Below are 17,558 nucleotides of genomic sequence, written 5' to 3'. Positions count from 1 at the left end.
GATGCTGTAACTTTAAGGGTAAGGAATTCAGACTTTTCTTGCAGTGTTTTTATTGTCACATTTAGTTATAAGTGATAGAAAAGATTATGGTATGTTTTCAGTTGTTTAAATTGGGAAGGGAAGCGTACCGCCACGATTTCTCAGTTTGCCACATGTAGTTTATTTCACTTTAGTTTGTCTGAAATGGAAATTACAGTTGGTAAAATGAGTGCAAATGAGTGACACTGAAGTTAACCATAGAATCGAGTAACTTTGAAAAATTAAAAGGGAGAGATTGGGGAATTGTTGAATGTGGACAAGATGTGTCAGCAGAGTGTTCAGGGTAAGCTGAAGTGGTAATGAAACCAAGGTTCCAGACTTGGGTGTGTTTGTCAGTGACAAGCTGGAAAGGGGCCTGAATTTCTCCATAAAGCTTTATTTAACTCATTTGTTGGAAGCAAAAAGTGCAGGAAGCTAAACGGATTTTTGCTGGAAGCTGATGGCCAAGAGGGTTTTACTTGGCGTGATTCCTCCCAGGAAGTGCTCCTGGCCCAGTTTTCCTTTTCAGCCAAAATAGCCATTTCACCAAACTACCAACCACAACAGCAACTTTGGTGTGGTCAAAGTTCGTCATGTGTATAAATGGAAGTCTGATAATTTGTGCTCTCATAACCTCCTAACTGGGTTTTGTGCTTTGCTATTTTAGTGGACACAAATTAAATGCAAAATTTCAAAAGATCTGTTTGTAGCTTAACATTGCAGACCATCATCTGTGATGTAAGCAAGAATAAACCCTTGTGGATGCTGATGTTTTTATTCAATAAAAATTAACAAGAACTTTTTAAATGCTATTTGGACACTCTTCTCAACAAAAAATACTGTAGAAAAAAATACTTGAAAAAACGTTAAAATATTCTTTAAAAATCTTTATTTTATCTCCCCCAGCTCCAACCAACAGATTTACCAAGAACAGAGAATTCAGTCCAGTATGTGTATCTGGAAGCTGTTTCTTCGCATTTTACAAGATTAAAAACAATTCCTGTTTCCTATGAGAATGGGTTTCTTTTCATCCATACAGACAAACCAATTTATACTCCTGATCAGTCAGGTAAATAATGCTTACTTCTCTTGGCTGTTATTTAATTGTTAAAGTTTGTTGACTTTCCCAAGGAATTAGGTTTTTAATATCCTTTAAGCTCTTGGTTACGTTGCATTGCTGTGGGCTGCTATTTAATTTTTTGATCAGCAGAATAATATTTGGAACTATTTGATCATACGATAGAAATCAATCACTTCTCCCAGTATTCTCTCAGTTCCTGCCCTCTGCACCTAAATGACAATCTGTGACACAAAAAGGGAAGCCTTCTCCTGAGAATATGTTAAAAATATTTGTGAAAAATCATAACTGAATCATTGGTTTCCTGTAGATTGAGCTCTTTTCCTGCAAAAGTGAGATGCTAGGATTATGACAGAAAATTCTCTTGCACTGTGATGAGTCCGTGTGAGAGCAATGGTGCAGGGCTTCTTAGTGCTGGCATAAAGAAACACTCTTTGGACACCATACTGACAAAAGGTCAAGAGCATTCTAGAAATACTAAAAACTTTTAAAAATAGTGATAAAACATTGGGGGTTTGGGTGTTTTATTTTTTTCATCTCTATAATGTTATGACTTTGAGATCTATTGTAATAATTCTTCCAGTGAAAGTCAGGGTTTACTCTCTGAATGAGGAACTACGGCCAGCTCGGCGAGAAACTGTCCTGACATTTGTGGTAAGCTGTAGTTGAATCTACTATTTTTATTTTGTAGTTCACAAAAACAATAAAGGCAGTTAGATACTAAATCAGCATTGCAATCAATATTTAACAATACTGTTAGATGTGTTTGCGGCCAGACATCTTTTAAAAGATCTAAAAATTACTTTGCTCAGTTGGATAGAGGTTTTCAAGTCCTAGATCTGAAGCTGTTACACAATGGAGAAAAAATTAAAAATGTGGAAAGGATTTTTAAGGGAATGTTAATAATATATGGTTTTCATACTGTTGTTTATTTCAATTAAACTAAAAAATAATCAGTATCTACTATACTATGGGGTTTTAGTCTTTAACAATAGGTTTGTTATTACAGTAACTTTTTATCAATTTTAAGCGTTGAGTAGTAACAGCTTTTAATGATTGGAACCAGAGTAAAATGTTTTATCAGAATTTCAGTTTGAGTTGTTTCTAACAATCTTTGTATTATCGTGCTGTGAAATGGGCAAAACTCTTAGAATAATACGGTATGGCCAGGCTCCCACCGAAATCACTGAATGAAGGTTTTTCCTTTTGCTAAGAATGATCTGTAACCACTGACTCTTTCCTGTTATGATTTAAAGGATCCTGAAGGAGTAAAAGTGGATATTATAGAAGAAGATGATTTTACTGGAATAGTTTCTTTTCCTGACTTCAAGATTCCTCCTAATCCTAAGTAGATTTCTTTAATGCTTTTTGAGAATTGTTAAGATAATACTGCCTTATCTTAAAGACTGTCTGACTGTCTTTTGCTTGATACACATGACTGGGAACTTGGAGATTTCTAATATTTCACGTAGTGTGTCACCATGGTATAAATAAGGAACTTATGACCAAGTGTTATCCTCGTCAGTTGACTTCTAAACTAATATTTGTCTCCTGAAGTCAAGTGGGAAACTTACTCTCTGTGTTTTCAAAAAGATGGCATATTCTCACTGTAATGAGAGAAAGTGAGGAGGTGCAGTCAGTGAAAATATTGGAGATAAAACCGAATTTAAAGAACAGTTATTAGTAGGTTTGTCATGCTCAATTAAAAAGGATGATTACTAAAACCTAAAGCTTTCTACTGTAGAGATAGAAACAGTATCAAAGATGCATTGATTTAAAGGAGGGGAAACTTTCATCTTTCATACATATATTCATGCAAATCACCAGCAATTTTCCAGTAAGAGCAGCATATAAAATAAATACCTTGTCAGTTCTCCTTTTAGTCTTGAGAGGGTGCTGAAGATTCACTGAGCTGGGAGAAGGCTGCTAGCAGATGCTTGAAAAAGAGATTTTTGACTGATGTACTTTTTAAAATTTTTCTGAATAAAAATTAGTTTTGTATCCTTCTTGAAACTCTCTATTAACAGTAGATTTGCATAATTTTTATCATGGTGCTATACAGCCAAAAGATTGCAGGAACTGATTTCCTCTAAATTGCTGTGTAAATTGCAGTTGTGCCTTAGTGCTCCAGTCAGAGAGAGAAAGACCCTAACACAAACCTGCACAAGCCCTTTGGAGCGTTTTCTTGGCTAATATATCTTACAAATGCATTTTTCAGTGTAGATACGTGCCTTTATTTAATGAGAGAATTGATAACTGGTCATACCCTCCAGCCACGTTTCTATCACTAGGGAAAAAGACTGCATTTTTCATTTCTGTTGAGCAAAGTTAGCTATGTTACAAAATGGCAAAGATTAAATGGATGTAGTATGTAAATTAAAGCAAATAGGATCAAATTTCTTAGAATGGTAAGACAGGAAAATGTCTTAGATATGACTAGAAAATATTAGAAAAAATATTAATTAGAAAAATAATTAGAAAATGTTTAGATATGCTCTGCACATAGAAGTTCTGCAAAGTAAAGCAAATGGAAATTAAGCAAATGCCTTTTCAGTGCATCTAGCGGCAAAGAAAAATCTTCCAAATTATAGTAAGTCAGGTAGGTGATATGTCCTTATCCTGCTGACTGCATTGAAACAGGCTTGTAGCCACAGACAGGCGTTTGTCTGACCTCAGAGCTGATAACTGCCAGCTGAAAGAAGGCAGTGAATAACATCTTAATGGCTCTGGTTACATCTGCAGTCTTCAAAACGTGTCTCTGCTTGTGAGTGTAAAACACAAAATTCTGTCGATAGTCATAATCTAAACAGTGGCATATTCTTTTCCAATTTAAAATAATTATTGAAGTATCAAAGCAGAATCTTCTCAAAGTAGGCATTAAATGTGCAAAAAACAGGTGCAGAACTTCTCTCTCTAAATAATTATTAACATGAAATATTGTTAGGTAGTAATATTAGTTTTTGTCTTTGACATTAATTTTCATCTTTAAAAATGTTTGTTGGCAATTGTAGGTACGGAATTTGGCAGATTGAAGCCAAGTATAAGAAGAATTTCATAACCTCGGCTGTTGCCAAATTTGAAGTTAAGGAATATGGTAAGGTGTACCCATACTGTGAACCTTCATTTTCCTATGTTTATTCAGTGAAGTGTATAGAGGAGAGTTATACAGCACAGAGAAGAAAATGCAGAAATGCCTGAGGTAACATTGCCCTGCTTATACACAGCAATGGGATGCAGTGTACTGCCAGGTGGCAATGTCGGTTCAAGCTAATCGGTCACATCAGTCAGTATAAGACTGTATTGATACAACTTGCCTCTAAACAGTCATTCTTTATTATACTGGGTCATCTTCACACAGCTGCACTGACACAAAATGTGGAGCCAGGGCACCTGCAGATAACTTAGGGCTTTATCATTTCTGCTTTGCTGAGGACAAGCCGACTGCTGTATTTTGGGGCTATAATATTGTAATTCAAAGCATTGGAAACCGACATTGTTTTTGATAGCTATACAGAGGCGTCTTTCTGAGTACCTGTGGCTTACTGTATAAAAACACACCTCATTGGCTTTCTCTTCTACTCAATTTTCAGCAATGCCAAGCTTTTCCATCGCCATAGAGCCAGAAAGTAACTTTATTAGTTCTGATAAATTTGAGAACTTCAGGATTGTTGTGAAAGCTAGGTAAGGAAATTTGGCTTTGATTTCTCAACATGTGTGTGTGTGTCTTCTTTTACCTGAAGAGTTATTCTCCCGTGTCCAGAAATTTCCTCATTTACTTCCTCAAGGAACCCTATCATCACAATCCTTTCTGCTCTATGAGAGAACTGTGACCCTTTTTAAAACTCTTACAAAGTGATTATTTTTCAACAGAAATGTTTGAAGCTACACAGACATTTGTTTTCTATCTCCTGCCTAGGAAATTACTCGTCTTCAAAACCAAATGCTTTGTGGCTGCCAATAAAGTGATCTTAAAAGTATTTCTATTGTTTTGTTCTCAGCTACTTTTATAATAAAAAACTTCCAAGTGCTGATGTTTTTCTTCGTTTTGGAATAATTGAAGAAACTGAAAAAAGAATGATGCCTTATGCAATGCACGTAACTAGGGTAAGACGCAGCAAGCCTAGTTTTGGTAGATTGCATGTTTTTCCCATTAAATTTGATGAGAACGGGTCCCAGCTCCTAGTTTGCTTCAACAGCTCTTCAGTGTCAGCTTTCTTATGGAATGTGATCATTGGGGTCATAGAAATGCAATTTAAAATGAAACTCAGAGGCAGCATCTGAGACACTGTAATCTGGTTCAGTTACTCACTTGAGCAAACTGTATGATTGAAGTTTCTATGAAATAACTTTTATTCTATGTATTACAGAACAAATAAAAGAAATAAAATACAGGGTTGATGTAGTAATACCAAATCATGACAGGAGACAAACAGATCCAAATTATATTGATGTATTATGGAGTCTATTCTCCACCAATTATCCCTCCCTCATTTAGTCTGGCATTTAGATTTAGTCATGGAGGAGTGGTAAAAGGCATTATCTTTCCTCATTTAGTGAAGATATCTCTGTGTTATTCCTACCTCTTGTTGGGCCTGCATGCAGCCTTTGCGATATGTGCCATTGGTTAATTAATTATCAATACTTTTAGGGAATAAAGAATTCTTCATTACAACATCTCCACCCTTGATTTCCTCTGAAAACAGACAATGAACAGAAACATGTTGGAGTTAGAATTTGCATATAGTGTATCTATATATTCTTTCTAAACTACTGACTATAAAGTAACATTTTATATTTCATTTCCAGATTGAAAATGGAGTTGCTGAGATAAATTTTAACAGTAAGACAGCAGTGAGTTCTATAGGGTTTCAAAGTCTAGAAGAATTGGATGGGTCATATTTATATATTGTGGTATCAGTGTTGGAGTCTACAGGTAAGTTGCTTTTTAATTTATTTTTTAAAAACATATCTGCAAGTATAGAAACTTGCAGTTTACTCCCTAGTAATAGATTTTCTTTATTATTCAGAAATCTTCCTTCCAAAAATGTGTAAGCTAAACTAGCCCATCCATCACTGTAGAAGTGTTTAGAGATTAAACTGTTTTTTTTTTGGCTGATTGTTTTCACAACAGCGTTAGTTGACTCTTTAGATGCAAGGACTTCACTGTAACAGACAGGTTGTGCTGCCTTTTGAAGGCAAGTGCAGAAAACACAGGCCCTAAGATGTGATTATTAAAAGGGGCATAATATCTTGTTAGGTGGCCTCAGTGGTGAAGCAGAATTTGCTGGAGTCAGATTTGCTGTATCTCCTTACAAATTGAGTTTGATTGCTACTCCTCTCTTTGTGAAGCCTGGACTTCCGTTCTTCATTAAGGTTAGTTAACATCAGTGGTATCACTGCACATTATAACACAAAAACCATAATGCCAAAGACTTAATCTTTTTTTCTATATATTACTGTAGGTCTTAACAGGCTTTTAATTTTCATTGGCCTTTTACATTATTTTTAACTTGCTGTTGTAGTAGAAGCTTAGCAGCTTGAAAGTTGTCTCCTTGAAAAAGTCACCATTCATATAAGAAATGTTATCTATTCTGATGAACAGGTGCAGGTGAAAGATACAGGAGAGAAATTCGTTGGAAATGTCCCTATAACCATCACTGCAAAATCATTCAGTGAGCAAATGGATGAGACTGAGTTGATATCAGAGGGTTCAGAATCCAGGAGAAGAAAAACAAGCATCAGTGATGGCACTGCCTTGTTTGTTGTTAATATCCCATCTGATAGCAAAAGGTTGGAGTTTCAAGTGAGTTAAACAGTGTCATTAATTTATTTATTTGAGGGTTTAATTCTGTACTTTATAAATGTACAGCATCGATGGGCAGATTTTACACTCAAAAGACTTATCAGTTATAAATGTATGTGCTGTAATGAAACATTACTTCTCTATTAAATTCTATATTAGATTGAGCTGAAATGAAATATTCTAATTTGTCACACTTATTTCACAATAATTATTAAAGAAAAGATCTAAATCATTATGTGAAAACAGATCTCAGTGCTTCCCTCACTATGCAGGAAGGCATAACATTAACCTTTTCTGCTCTATGTATGTGCTGCTACACTACCATTTTATATTTGACTTGCTAAAGATCTCTATTAAAAAGAAGAAAGTCGTGAGTTGGCTTTTATTTTATTAATCCCTCTGAATAACATATTACAAAATGCTTTTAATGTCGTAATTACTTGTTTTCTTAAGTAAAATTCTGTACTTAAACTATTCAGAAGTCAGGACACACAGTTTTTATTTCCTCCTTTACTAAAAAAAATTGACATTTTATTGTATTTTCAGGTAAAAACTGCAGATCCACATCTTTCAGATGAAAACCAAGCAAGTAAAACCTATGAAGCAAAAGCTTATTCATCATTAAGTCAGAGCTACCTGTATATTGACTGGGCTTCAAACCACAAAATACTACAAGTTGGGGATTTCATAAATATTAATGTATATCCACAAAGTCGGTATATTCATAAAATACATCACTACAGCTATTTGGTAAGTGACACAGGTTTCCACATAAAATACTGAACTGTGATTTAATATATGGTCCTTGATGAAAAACCTCAATAATCAAGAGTTGTCCCGGTATAGAATACATGCAGCTCAGACAACTGCTCCTTCCATATCCTGTCTGTCAGTCTTAGAGTAAAATATTGTTAACGGTCTCAGGTTTAAATTATATGTTAAGTCACCTTTGTTTTGAATTCTCATCTAACACAGACTGTGCATTTTTGTGCACTGGATTATATCTCAATGCAAGCAATGATAACGTGTGAGAAACACATTTTGTAGAAAAACTTTTTTATTCTCCATCATTTTTCTATTATAGATCACGTCGAAAGGGAAGATAGTAAGCTTTGGAACTCAGAAGAGAATGAAGGATTTGGAGTATGAACATCTGACTTTTCAGATAACCCAAGAAATGGTTCCTTCAGCACGTCTCATTGTTTACTACATAGTCATGGGAGAAGAAACGGCTGAGTTAGTAGCTGATTCTGTTTGGCTGAATGTGGAGCAGAGGTGTGGAAATAGTCTTGATGTGAGTAGCAAAATAAGCACTAAAATTCCTGGGTGTGCATTCACTTTACAGTCAGATTTTAACTTGGAATTACACAAGTTCTTTAACACTTCCTCAACTTACTAAAGTGTCTGCCTTCAGATGCATTTATTTTGGAACAATGTGCTTTTAAAATTACCAATATTTGTTTTCAATTTATAGATTAAGCTGCAATCAAGCAAAGCAATACTGAATCCAGCAGAAGTTGTATCCCTTAACATGAAAACACAATTCAATTCCTTTGTTGCTCTGTCATCTATTGACAAGGCAGTATATGGAGTCACGGGAAGAGGAAAGAGAGCAATGGAAAAAGTTAAGTAGTAGCTGCAAAAGAAAAACAAGTTGCTGTTTGTTTCACATTCATATGCAGTTAGCTATTGTGTGTCATGCATTCAGTAAGCCTGAAAATAGGCAGAAGAGCAATTCAATCCAGTATAAAAGTTGCTGGTTTAAATCTGATAGTTCAAAATTGTGGTTTTAAAGGCAGAACTGAACTATCTCATCAGAACCCTTCAGACTTGCCCAGATATAGGTAGTGGTGTTAGAGAGCTCCTTGATCAGAGGCATCCAGACTCCATTCTGCTCCTCAGTTCTTCCTATAATCTTTTCAGGTTATGTTTTTAAGGCATACTAGTAGAATGGTATGGCAAATACTATTATGTTCAGTGGGTTACAGAGGTTTTCAGGCCTTGGAGAAGTGAGACATGTAGCTAAGTAAAACCTACATATCATCTGTCACTGAAAGAATTCCATTCCTATGATAAAACATGGCTGTTTTCTAATACTAAAAAATACAGAGGAGAAGAATAGGAGAATACTTTTGCACCAAACTTGAATCATTTGAATCTGCTTTATAGCACTGTTGAATTGGTTTTAAACGAGCTCATCTGAGTATCTGAACTGTTATAAACACGTTAGTGAAACTTCCCACCTTGATTTGTCTGCATGACTAACTCTGATGTGGGCTACAAGAAAGTGACTGTGTTGGTGCTGGTGATTAGTTCAAATATTGGTAAATGGTATTTGGTACTATTACTCAAATATTGGTAAATGATTTACCAACTTCAGCGTGTTGTGAGGACATTGTCCAGGCTGAAGTGGCTTTTCTGCAAATCTAGCTTTCTCATTCACCATATGATAATCCATATTGTAGTTAGCTGCCGATGTGTTTTTTCCTCAGATAATGCTACATTTGGAAAAGAGTGACCTTGGCTGTGGTGCTGGAGGAGGACAGAACAACGTTGATGTATTCAGAATGGCTGGGCTTACATTTCTAACTAATGCAAATGCTGATGATTCAAATGAAGCAGGTATATTCCTTGGTTTTAAGCATGAAATTGTGGATATTCTTTTCTGAAACATTCTATTGCAACTCTCAGTTATTATGTTGAAACTTCATTACATTAATAGGGAATGCATATACTAATGATTTTTGAGGAAGGAAAACATGAGTTGTGGATCAGCTATTGTAAATGAAATGAAAATAACTTTATGTAATTTAAATAGTTAACAGAAAAAGTCTCCCAGATTTTGCATGTTATTTTATGGAATTATTTTTAAGTGGGCTATTCTATTACAAAAATGGTCTTTTGTACTTATTTGTTTTTTGAACAGGTGAAACTTGCAACGAAGTTTTAAGAACCAAACGATCTGACTTCAAGGAGCGGATACTCAAAGAAGGTGTTAAAAAAGTCTTCTAAAGTATATAATAATGGAAAAAATCACATCCATTAGAAATCAAGAGCCTGGGTGCTTGCTTACTACTTTTAATTATTAATAATAACTTAATGTGGTGGAGAGAGACTGACAGATATGTAAGATGACTTTAGAGAGGCCCCATTTATAAAGCCTCTTAGCCATATGCTGAATTTGCAGTCAGCAAGAAAATACAGCATATGTTTAAGATCTTTTCTTTTTCTGAAGAGACATAACCTGAAAACTCACGGTACTCCCAGATGGCAGCCTTTCCCAGTGACCACCTGCCAGGGACCAAGCCTGTCAGAAAAACCTTTGGCTGTTAAATCTGAAAATGCAACAAAACTCCTCTTATCTAACTTATATTTTTAATTCAGAATAGTAGCGATTAAAGGTGTGTCACTAGCTTTTGAATAGTGACAAGTTCGTTCATCCTCAAATCTCAAATTCTGCAAGTTATAAAAATACACCCACTATAATGGGTTAAGATGTATTTGAAAATAAAATCTTCATCTCAAGAAAGGCAATTATTTTACTGTTATTTCAGCATCCAAATACGTACATCCAGAAATTCGAAAGTGCTGCATGGCTGGAGTGAAAGCATATCCAGTCTCTGAGACTTGCAGTGATAGAGCTCAACGGATTCGGAGTAATGCAAAGTGCATTTCTGCATTCAGAGATTGCTGTGAATTTGCAAACAGGCTGCGGGAGGAAGAACCTAATAAGCTTCTAATATTGGCAAGAATGCGTAAGTATGAGAGCTTTAACTCTCCTGTGGGCCTGTGTTGAAACACTTCCAGCAGAATATAGGTAAATACAGAGGTGATAGCTTCATTAATCTATTAACTCCTTCTTATTACCTATCAGGGTTATTCCAGAGGGAATTTTACTAGTCTTCAAAGTATACCCCTGAAGAGAGGTAGGAGAGCAGTTCTTTATTTGGTTAATTTTGAACAAGCAGAGCTGCAGTAAGAAAGCGTCATTGCCTGTGAAGGCAATGCTGAACTTCAATGCTAAATTTGAATCCCTTACCAAGGCCCAAAACAGCCAATGGACAACATCTCAGGAAAGATCAGGGGGAATGAGAAATTTCTTGTCTCCCATTCTCTCCATATAGTTGCTGGCTATTGGATGGGTATTCACATGTGTAAAGAGATGAGGTAGGATTAATGCAGACTTTTGACAAAGGGTATTCTGATACCTTTCTTCTTGTATCAGGACTAACCTGAGGCAAGTAAGCAGAATACAGTGTCATAAAAGAAAATTATAATGATTTTGAAGCCTTTGGTGGAAGACCGTTGGTAGATGTTGTTGGTATGGGTTTTTTTTAATTGGTTTTATTTATGTTCTTCAGATTTTGAGGCTCTTTTGGAACTGGATGAGGCAGAAGTTCGTAGCTACTTCCCTGAAAGCTGGTTGTGGGAAGTTCACCAGGCTTCTCCAAGGTAATACTTTTCTCAGATCAGTCACCAACATCTGCCTTAGTCATCAGTTTTATAGAAAGTAAATGCTAAAATTGAGCTAAGCTGGGTAGCCTTAGTAGTACCCAAGCTGTGTGCTAAAATGCAGTCTTACACAAACAAGCTATTCCTGCCATCTTTTCCTCTACGCAGGATATGCTGTCTGGCATCCAAATGGTTGAGTCACTTTGCCTTTTATTTTCAACCCTGCTAAACACCAGCTTCTGTAAAGTTGGCTAAACCCAAGTTTATTCAAAGAAAAATCCAGACTTCCTGTTTTTTAAATACCTGAGTCTCTTTCAGATACAGGAGTTGCTCTGGGCACCTACTGTGTCTGTGTTTAGCTGCCGGTGTTAGCAGATGGCTATTGATAATGTTTAAATGTACTAATAATTCTAAACACAGGTCAAAGACTCTCTCTATCACCTTGCCTGATTCGCTTACTACCTGGGAAGTACAAGGAGTTGGCATTTCTGATAAAGGTAGGTACTGCAACCTAATTAGATTATAACGAAAGAATTAGGGAGCTTTTCCTTTTGAATTTTGCAGAACCATTCATTGCAGTTGACACATATGTTCTAAATTGTTCACTTCTTGGTTGATAAACAGGAAAACAAAACTTCAAAATATATATTTTAGAGAAAGGAAGTTATTTTATTTCTTGATATGAATGTAAGTGGCTGGGAAAAGAAAGATCTTGTGTTTGACAGTGGCCCATAATAAAAGATTTCCAATAGATATGATAGTCCAAACAGAAAATGTGTTTCTTACTTCGGGAGGAGAAGAAGCCCAAAGGACTGGTCTGTCAGCAAGTATATGTGGAGAGGGGGAGATGGCACCTTGGAACAGCAAGTAAAGCCTGATCAGTTTTAAAAGAGCTTGGGCAACTTCAAAGTTGAAACATAAGGCATCATTGTAAAGGTGTGTGAAGATTTTTTCAAACGTATTAATCAGAAGGCTGGATAAAATATTCTGCTTTTATGTTTCTGATTTCCCTAGGTATATGTGTTGCTGCACCGTTGGAAGTACAAGTGGTAAAAGATATCTTCCTGAGCGTTCATGTTCCGTATTCTGTGGTGCGAGGAGAACAAATTGAGTTAAAAGGATCTGTTTATAACCATAAAGCTTCTGCAATTAAGGTAATTTGTGGTCTTAGTGAGTTCTATGGAAAGATTAACATAATGAACTAAAAAAACATTTCCCCTGTGAGTATCCAGTATAAACAGATCCTTGGATCAGATTTCTCCAGTCCTTCAGCTAGTGTTATGTGTGCTCTAGTGAACGATGTGAGGATGAAATCCAGTCGCTACTTGTTTCATTTCCAGCCACTGATTATGAGGTTGTCAAGCTCTTGCCTAGCAACTTTGTCTCATGAAAGTTTAAATATATTATTTCTATTGGACTTGTTTGGCACAGTGTAAAAGGTGATGGGGCTTTTTGAATTACCTGCTCCAGAGTTCACAGATTATGTTGCCTAGGGATTTAATATAAAAGGACATTTTGAGGCATTACATTCAAACAAAAGCAAAATTATTATTGAAAAAAATATAGTATGCAGAGGTATGTGTGTGAAGCAGAGATGTGTATGAAGTATGAAGATGTGTAGTGGTTCCCTGGTGTTGCTAATGCACATTTGTTAGTTTGTCTCTAGTGCAAATAATAATTGCAAAGTCAGTTACGCTTGCTCACTGTAAACAGAAAAATAGTACTACAGTAATAGAATGCTCCTTATAGTATTTCAGTCGCTTTAACTGACTCTGGTGTTGTACCTGTTATGGAAGTGAAACATTTAAAGTCTTTCAACATTTCAGTTCTGTGTTAAAATAGCAACTGGAAATGGCATCTGTTCTTTTGGAGATTCTGCAAATACGGGATCGAGGATACGCAATTGTAATCTTAAGAATCTAGATGGCGGTTCTTCATCACCAGTTACATTCAGAATACTTCCTTTGGAATTAGGTCTTCACACGATCAACTTTACATTGCTGACAGCCAGGAACAGTGAAACTGTGGTTAAAACGTTACGTGTAATGGTAAGAAAAGAGATCAAAATGTTTGTAGTGGTTTTGAATTTCATATTGATTCAGTCACAAGAAATAAAAATATATCAATATATAAATACTGATTTATTTTAATGTTATCAGAATCCAAAATATCACATGATATCATTGAATTAATTGAGGTGTATGCAGTGGAAAATACATGACTGAGTACCTGAGGAAGCAAGGAGAATACTGTATTGTAAGTGACTTGGTTTGGGTTTACAACTTAAGTGTACTTCACTGAGAGACACTTTTTTGTAATTTTACACTTTCCTAAGCTTTTATTTAAATCTTTTGTTAAATTTTCTCCATAATTTTGGGAGATAGAACACTAGCTTAAATGTATGTAGAATAGATGTAGAACGGTTGAGTATTACTCAATTACAGAGAAGGATGTAGAAGGCAAAACTATTATGGTTTTAAACTGTTGTTTCAGCTAATTAATTTGATTAAGGGAAAGTATTTTCATTTTCTACTTCTTTCCTCTTAATGATTTCAGCCAGAAGGCATTAAGAAAGAAATTCATGCAGGTTTCACTTTGGATCCACAGGGTGTTTATGGTAAGAGAACAGGTCACATATGTCTTTACTTTGTTTATTTTTTCATGTTATTGATTCGTGATGAACAATTTTTCTGTAATATGAAAGAATTTGCATTTCTCCCTGAAATTTCTTCCTGAAATATTCTTCGTGTGTCCCTTCCAAGGGACTGGCAAATCCATCTCAAAATAGCTAGTCTTAAAAAAACCCCCTGGATTCATTTCTTAAAGGCACCTTTATATCTGTCTTTTACTATAACATAATACTGAGCTTTTCCTCAGTGTGCTGAAAAACCAGTTAGCAAGTGTTTTATTAATGAAAGCAGAATATGTTCTCATTTAACCAGAGATTAACCTGAAACCACAAAGTTTAGGTCCAGATCAGATTTTTTTCTTAAAAAAGGCAAAAGAAAGATTGAAATGTTCCCATCTGTTCTTTTTCAAAGGTTGACACTGTTTGTGTGTGCGTTTGGGCACATCTCTAGTTTTCATGTTACAGGTATTTTTATTGCTGACTTCTCAGATAGTTGTGACCTTTCAATCTGACTATTGCATCTGAAATATCTAGTCCTTTAGATTGTGCAGTATGATATAGATACATTTTCCCTTATAGGCTCAATCAAGAGAAGACAGGAATTTCGATATAAAATCCCACTAAATCTGGTACCTAAAACAACAATTGAGAGAAGTGTCAGTGTAAAAGGTAAACTGAATTGAAACTTCTAGTCTACTGCATATATTCTTTTCCTCCTATTTCTTATTCCTTTGTTTAAATCTGTCTGAATTTATACCTCGGTTCTCCTGCTTTTAAGGAAAGGCTTTGCAGATCATCTTTTTGTGTAGGATTTTAAATACTTCATATAGAATGACTGCTTATAAACATCTGTTAGATTCTGCCCTTTGATTCACTTTCATGACCTCTCATTTAAATAAATTTTGGTTTTTTTCTTTCCACAGGACACCTGATGGGCGAAGCAATTGCCACAGTCCTCAGTCCTGATGGTCTCAGTATTCTTACTAATCTGCCAAAGGGCAGTGCAGAGGCAGAGCTTATGAGTATTGCCCCAGTGTTTTATGTGTTTCGCTACTTGGAAGAGTCAAATAACTGGCATATACTGGGTCCTCAAACCTTAACTTCAAGAACACAAATGAGGAGGAAGATGAAAGAAGGTAGAAAAACAGTTTCCTCTCTTGCTTCAGAGTTGTAGAGGTGCATTAAGTTTGCTGCATTAGAAAGATAATATATCTGAGTGAGCGAATACAATTTTAATATAAATCTCTTTTCATAACTTATTTTCTGCTTAATATATCCCTTAGGAATTGTAAGCATCTTGTCATTCAGAAATTCTGACTTCTCATATAGCATGTGGAAGAATCAGCAAGCTAGCACCTGGTGAGTTAAAAAGATCTTTTGATTAGAAAGGGTGGGAAAGGCTTGTTTCACTCCTTTGCTTTCATAGTCCAAGTAATTTTTAAAGGGTGATACTTTCTAGTAAGCATGAGCGGTGAGCTTGATGGTAGATTTAAATGATGCTTACAGGTTTGAAGAATATCTTCTGATTCCTCGTTTTCACTTGCTAAATCTTTTCTTTGTGTCTGTAATTAACACCATTACAATCAGCTTGGGCCAATGGTTAGAAATAGACATATCTGAGATAATTTCCAGGATTTTGCTCAGTTCTGAAACCTCTTCTTTGGGCTTGGAATTTTACAAAAGGACTGGAAAGGACTTGGTTCCCTGCAGAATCGTAAGCTCAGGCAAAGGTTGCACCCCCAGAAGGAAAGCTGAGTACAGGGACATGAGCAAGGGCAAAATACTCATACCTGGTTTTCACACCAATATGATATTTAAATGCTATGAAACAGGAGGGAGCGTGTGTCAGTGGGAGTGTGGAGGATACATAAAATCATAAATAGTGCAAATTTGTGCCTAGCCTCCAGCAATGTGGTGGTATCTGCTGATCAAAACAAATATGATATGTTTGATTTCCTTGGCAGGCTGACAGCTTTTGCTTTAAGGATTCTTGGACAAGTGAATAAATATATAGATCTTGATCAGATTTCTGTTTGTAATTCACTTCTGTGGTTGATTGATAACTGTCAAATGCCAGATGGGTCATTCAGTGAATTTTCAGATTACCAACCAGTGAAACTACAGGTATGAAACCCAAACATTTTCTGTGTATATACAGCAAAAGCTGAAGTTGTCAGGAGGGGTAATATGTTTTAGGAATGCAAGGTATTTTAGGCTGCATTTCACCATGACCACCTATTCCAGACAATTTTGCTAAATTTTCAATTTAAAAAAAATTCATTTAAAGAACAGCACAATCTTGGAAGCCTTTCTGTTTTCCCACTAAAAGTAGCTGCTCGCTCAGTTCTTAATATTTAGGGCAAAAAAAGTCGGTTGATTTTACATTACAGTAGTCCTGGTTTGCCAATAACTTTATGTAATTTTTGTCAATTTTTTTTTACAAATAAGCTATTACCTTCAAAAGACTCAACATACTGGCAGATTCTATTTGTTTCTTCACCTAAACTGTAAAAGGTTCTATTTCTTTAAATTAACTGTTGTTTCTATTTAATTACATTTATATATTTTATTTTATAGGGTACATTACCTAGAGAAGCTAAAGAAAAAACTTTGTATCTCACAGCATTTTGTGTTATTGGAATTGAAAAGTCAATTAAAATATGTCCTACTCAGGTAAATAATATTTTTATTTCTACCAGCAGTCACATTCTGGGATTCTACATTCTTCCATTTCCTTTAACAGTTGTTCAAAGAAATCAAGAGGCTTTTTTTCAATTTCAAAAATTAAGATTTATTTGATTTTTAGTCTTTGTCAAAATCGGTAAAAGAACAATAATGAAATACTGGATCACTTTATTATAAGATATATTGTAGAAAAGACTGTATCTATCTATACTGTCTTGATAGAACTATTTCTTTAAAAAGAAGTCTAATAGATGTAAGCTGTAGCCTGTTCATCTTTTCAGAAAATCCATGATGCTAAAAATAAAGCAGGGGATTATCTGATGAAAAATGTGCAGTCTGCTCAAAGCCCCTTTACTATGGCAATAACTTCGTACGCTTTAGCTCTGGTGGATTTGAACCATCACTCTGCACGATCGGCGTTCTCTGCACTGAAGAAGGAAGCATCTGTCATAGGTATTATTAAATTCTCTCAGTCTGTACTGTAGCTGGCTCTTTGGTAGACTGTTCTTTTAGTATTTTAAAATTCAAAGAATATTAGGAGTTGGAAGGGACCTTGAAAGCTCCCCCAGTCCAACCCCTGCCAGAGCAGGATCACCCAGACCAGGTCACACAGGAACACATCCAGGCGGGTCTTGAATGTCTGCAGAGAAGGAGACTCCACAACCTCCCTGGGCAGCCTGTTCAGTGCTCTGTAACCCTCACAGTGAAAGGATTTTTCCTCGTGTTCACATGGAACCTCCTATGCTCCAGCTTGCTCCCGTTGCCTCTTGTCCTATCATTTGACATGAGAGAGAAGAGCCTGGCTCCTTCCTCCTGACACTCGCCCTTTACAGATTTAGAAACATTATACAGGTCACCCTTAAGTCTCCTCTTCTCCAAGATAAAGAGCCCCA

At 35.7% G+C, this 17,558-nt stretch overlaps 1 protein-coding gene across 1 annotated transcript; it reads left to right on the top strand.

Annotated features, from left to right (window-relative positions):
• Positions 1-924: 924 nt before the first annotated feature.
• Positions 925-17,118, top strand: C5 (complement component 5; the record flags this gene model as incomplete). The annotated part of the gene is made up of 26 exons (XM_010186962.1): positions 925-1,087; positions 1,680-1,750; positions 2,353-2,444; positions 4,108-4,190; positions 4,687-4,777; positions 5,095-5,200; positions 5,903-6,029; positions 6,354-6,469; positions 6,699-6,899; positions 7,446-7,649; positions 7,984-8,193; positions 8,374-8,523; positions 9,392-9,521; positions 9,826-9,891; positions 10,454-10,654; positions 11,261-11,351; positions 11,772-11,848; positions 12,366-12,505; positions 13,178-13,399; positions 13,908-13,968; positions 14,560-14,649; positions 14,904-15,116; positions 15,264-15,339; positions 15,945-16,104; positions 16,558-16,653; positions 16,947-17,118. Coding segments are annotated over 26 exons (3,409 nt in total), but the record flags the coding sequence as incomplete, so codon positions are not given.
• Positions 17,119-17,558: the final 440 nt, after the last annotated feature.

The sequence above is a fragment of the Mesitornis unicolor genome, unplaced genomic scaffold, assembly GCF_000695765.1.
Source record: "Mesitornis unicolor isolate BGI_N332 unplaced genomic scaffold, ASM69576v1 scaffold26576, whole genome shotgun sequence".
NCBI lineage: Eukaryota > Metazoa > Chordata > Aves > Mesitornithiformes > Mesitornithidae > Mesitornis > Mesitornis unicolor.
Note: the sequence above shows the minus strand (reverse complement) of the source record. Positions and strands in the feature narration are given on the sequence as shown.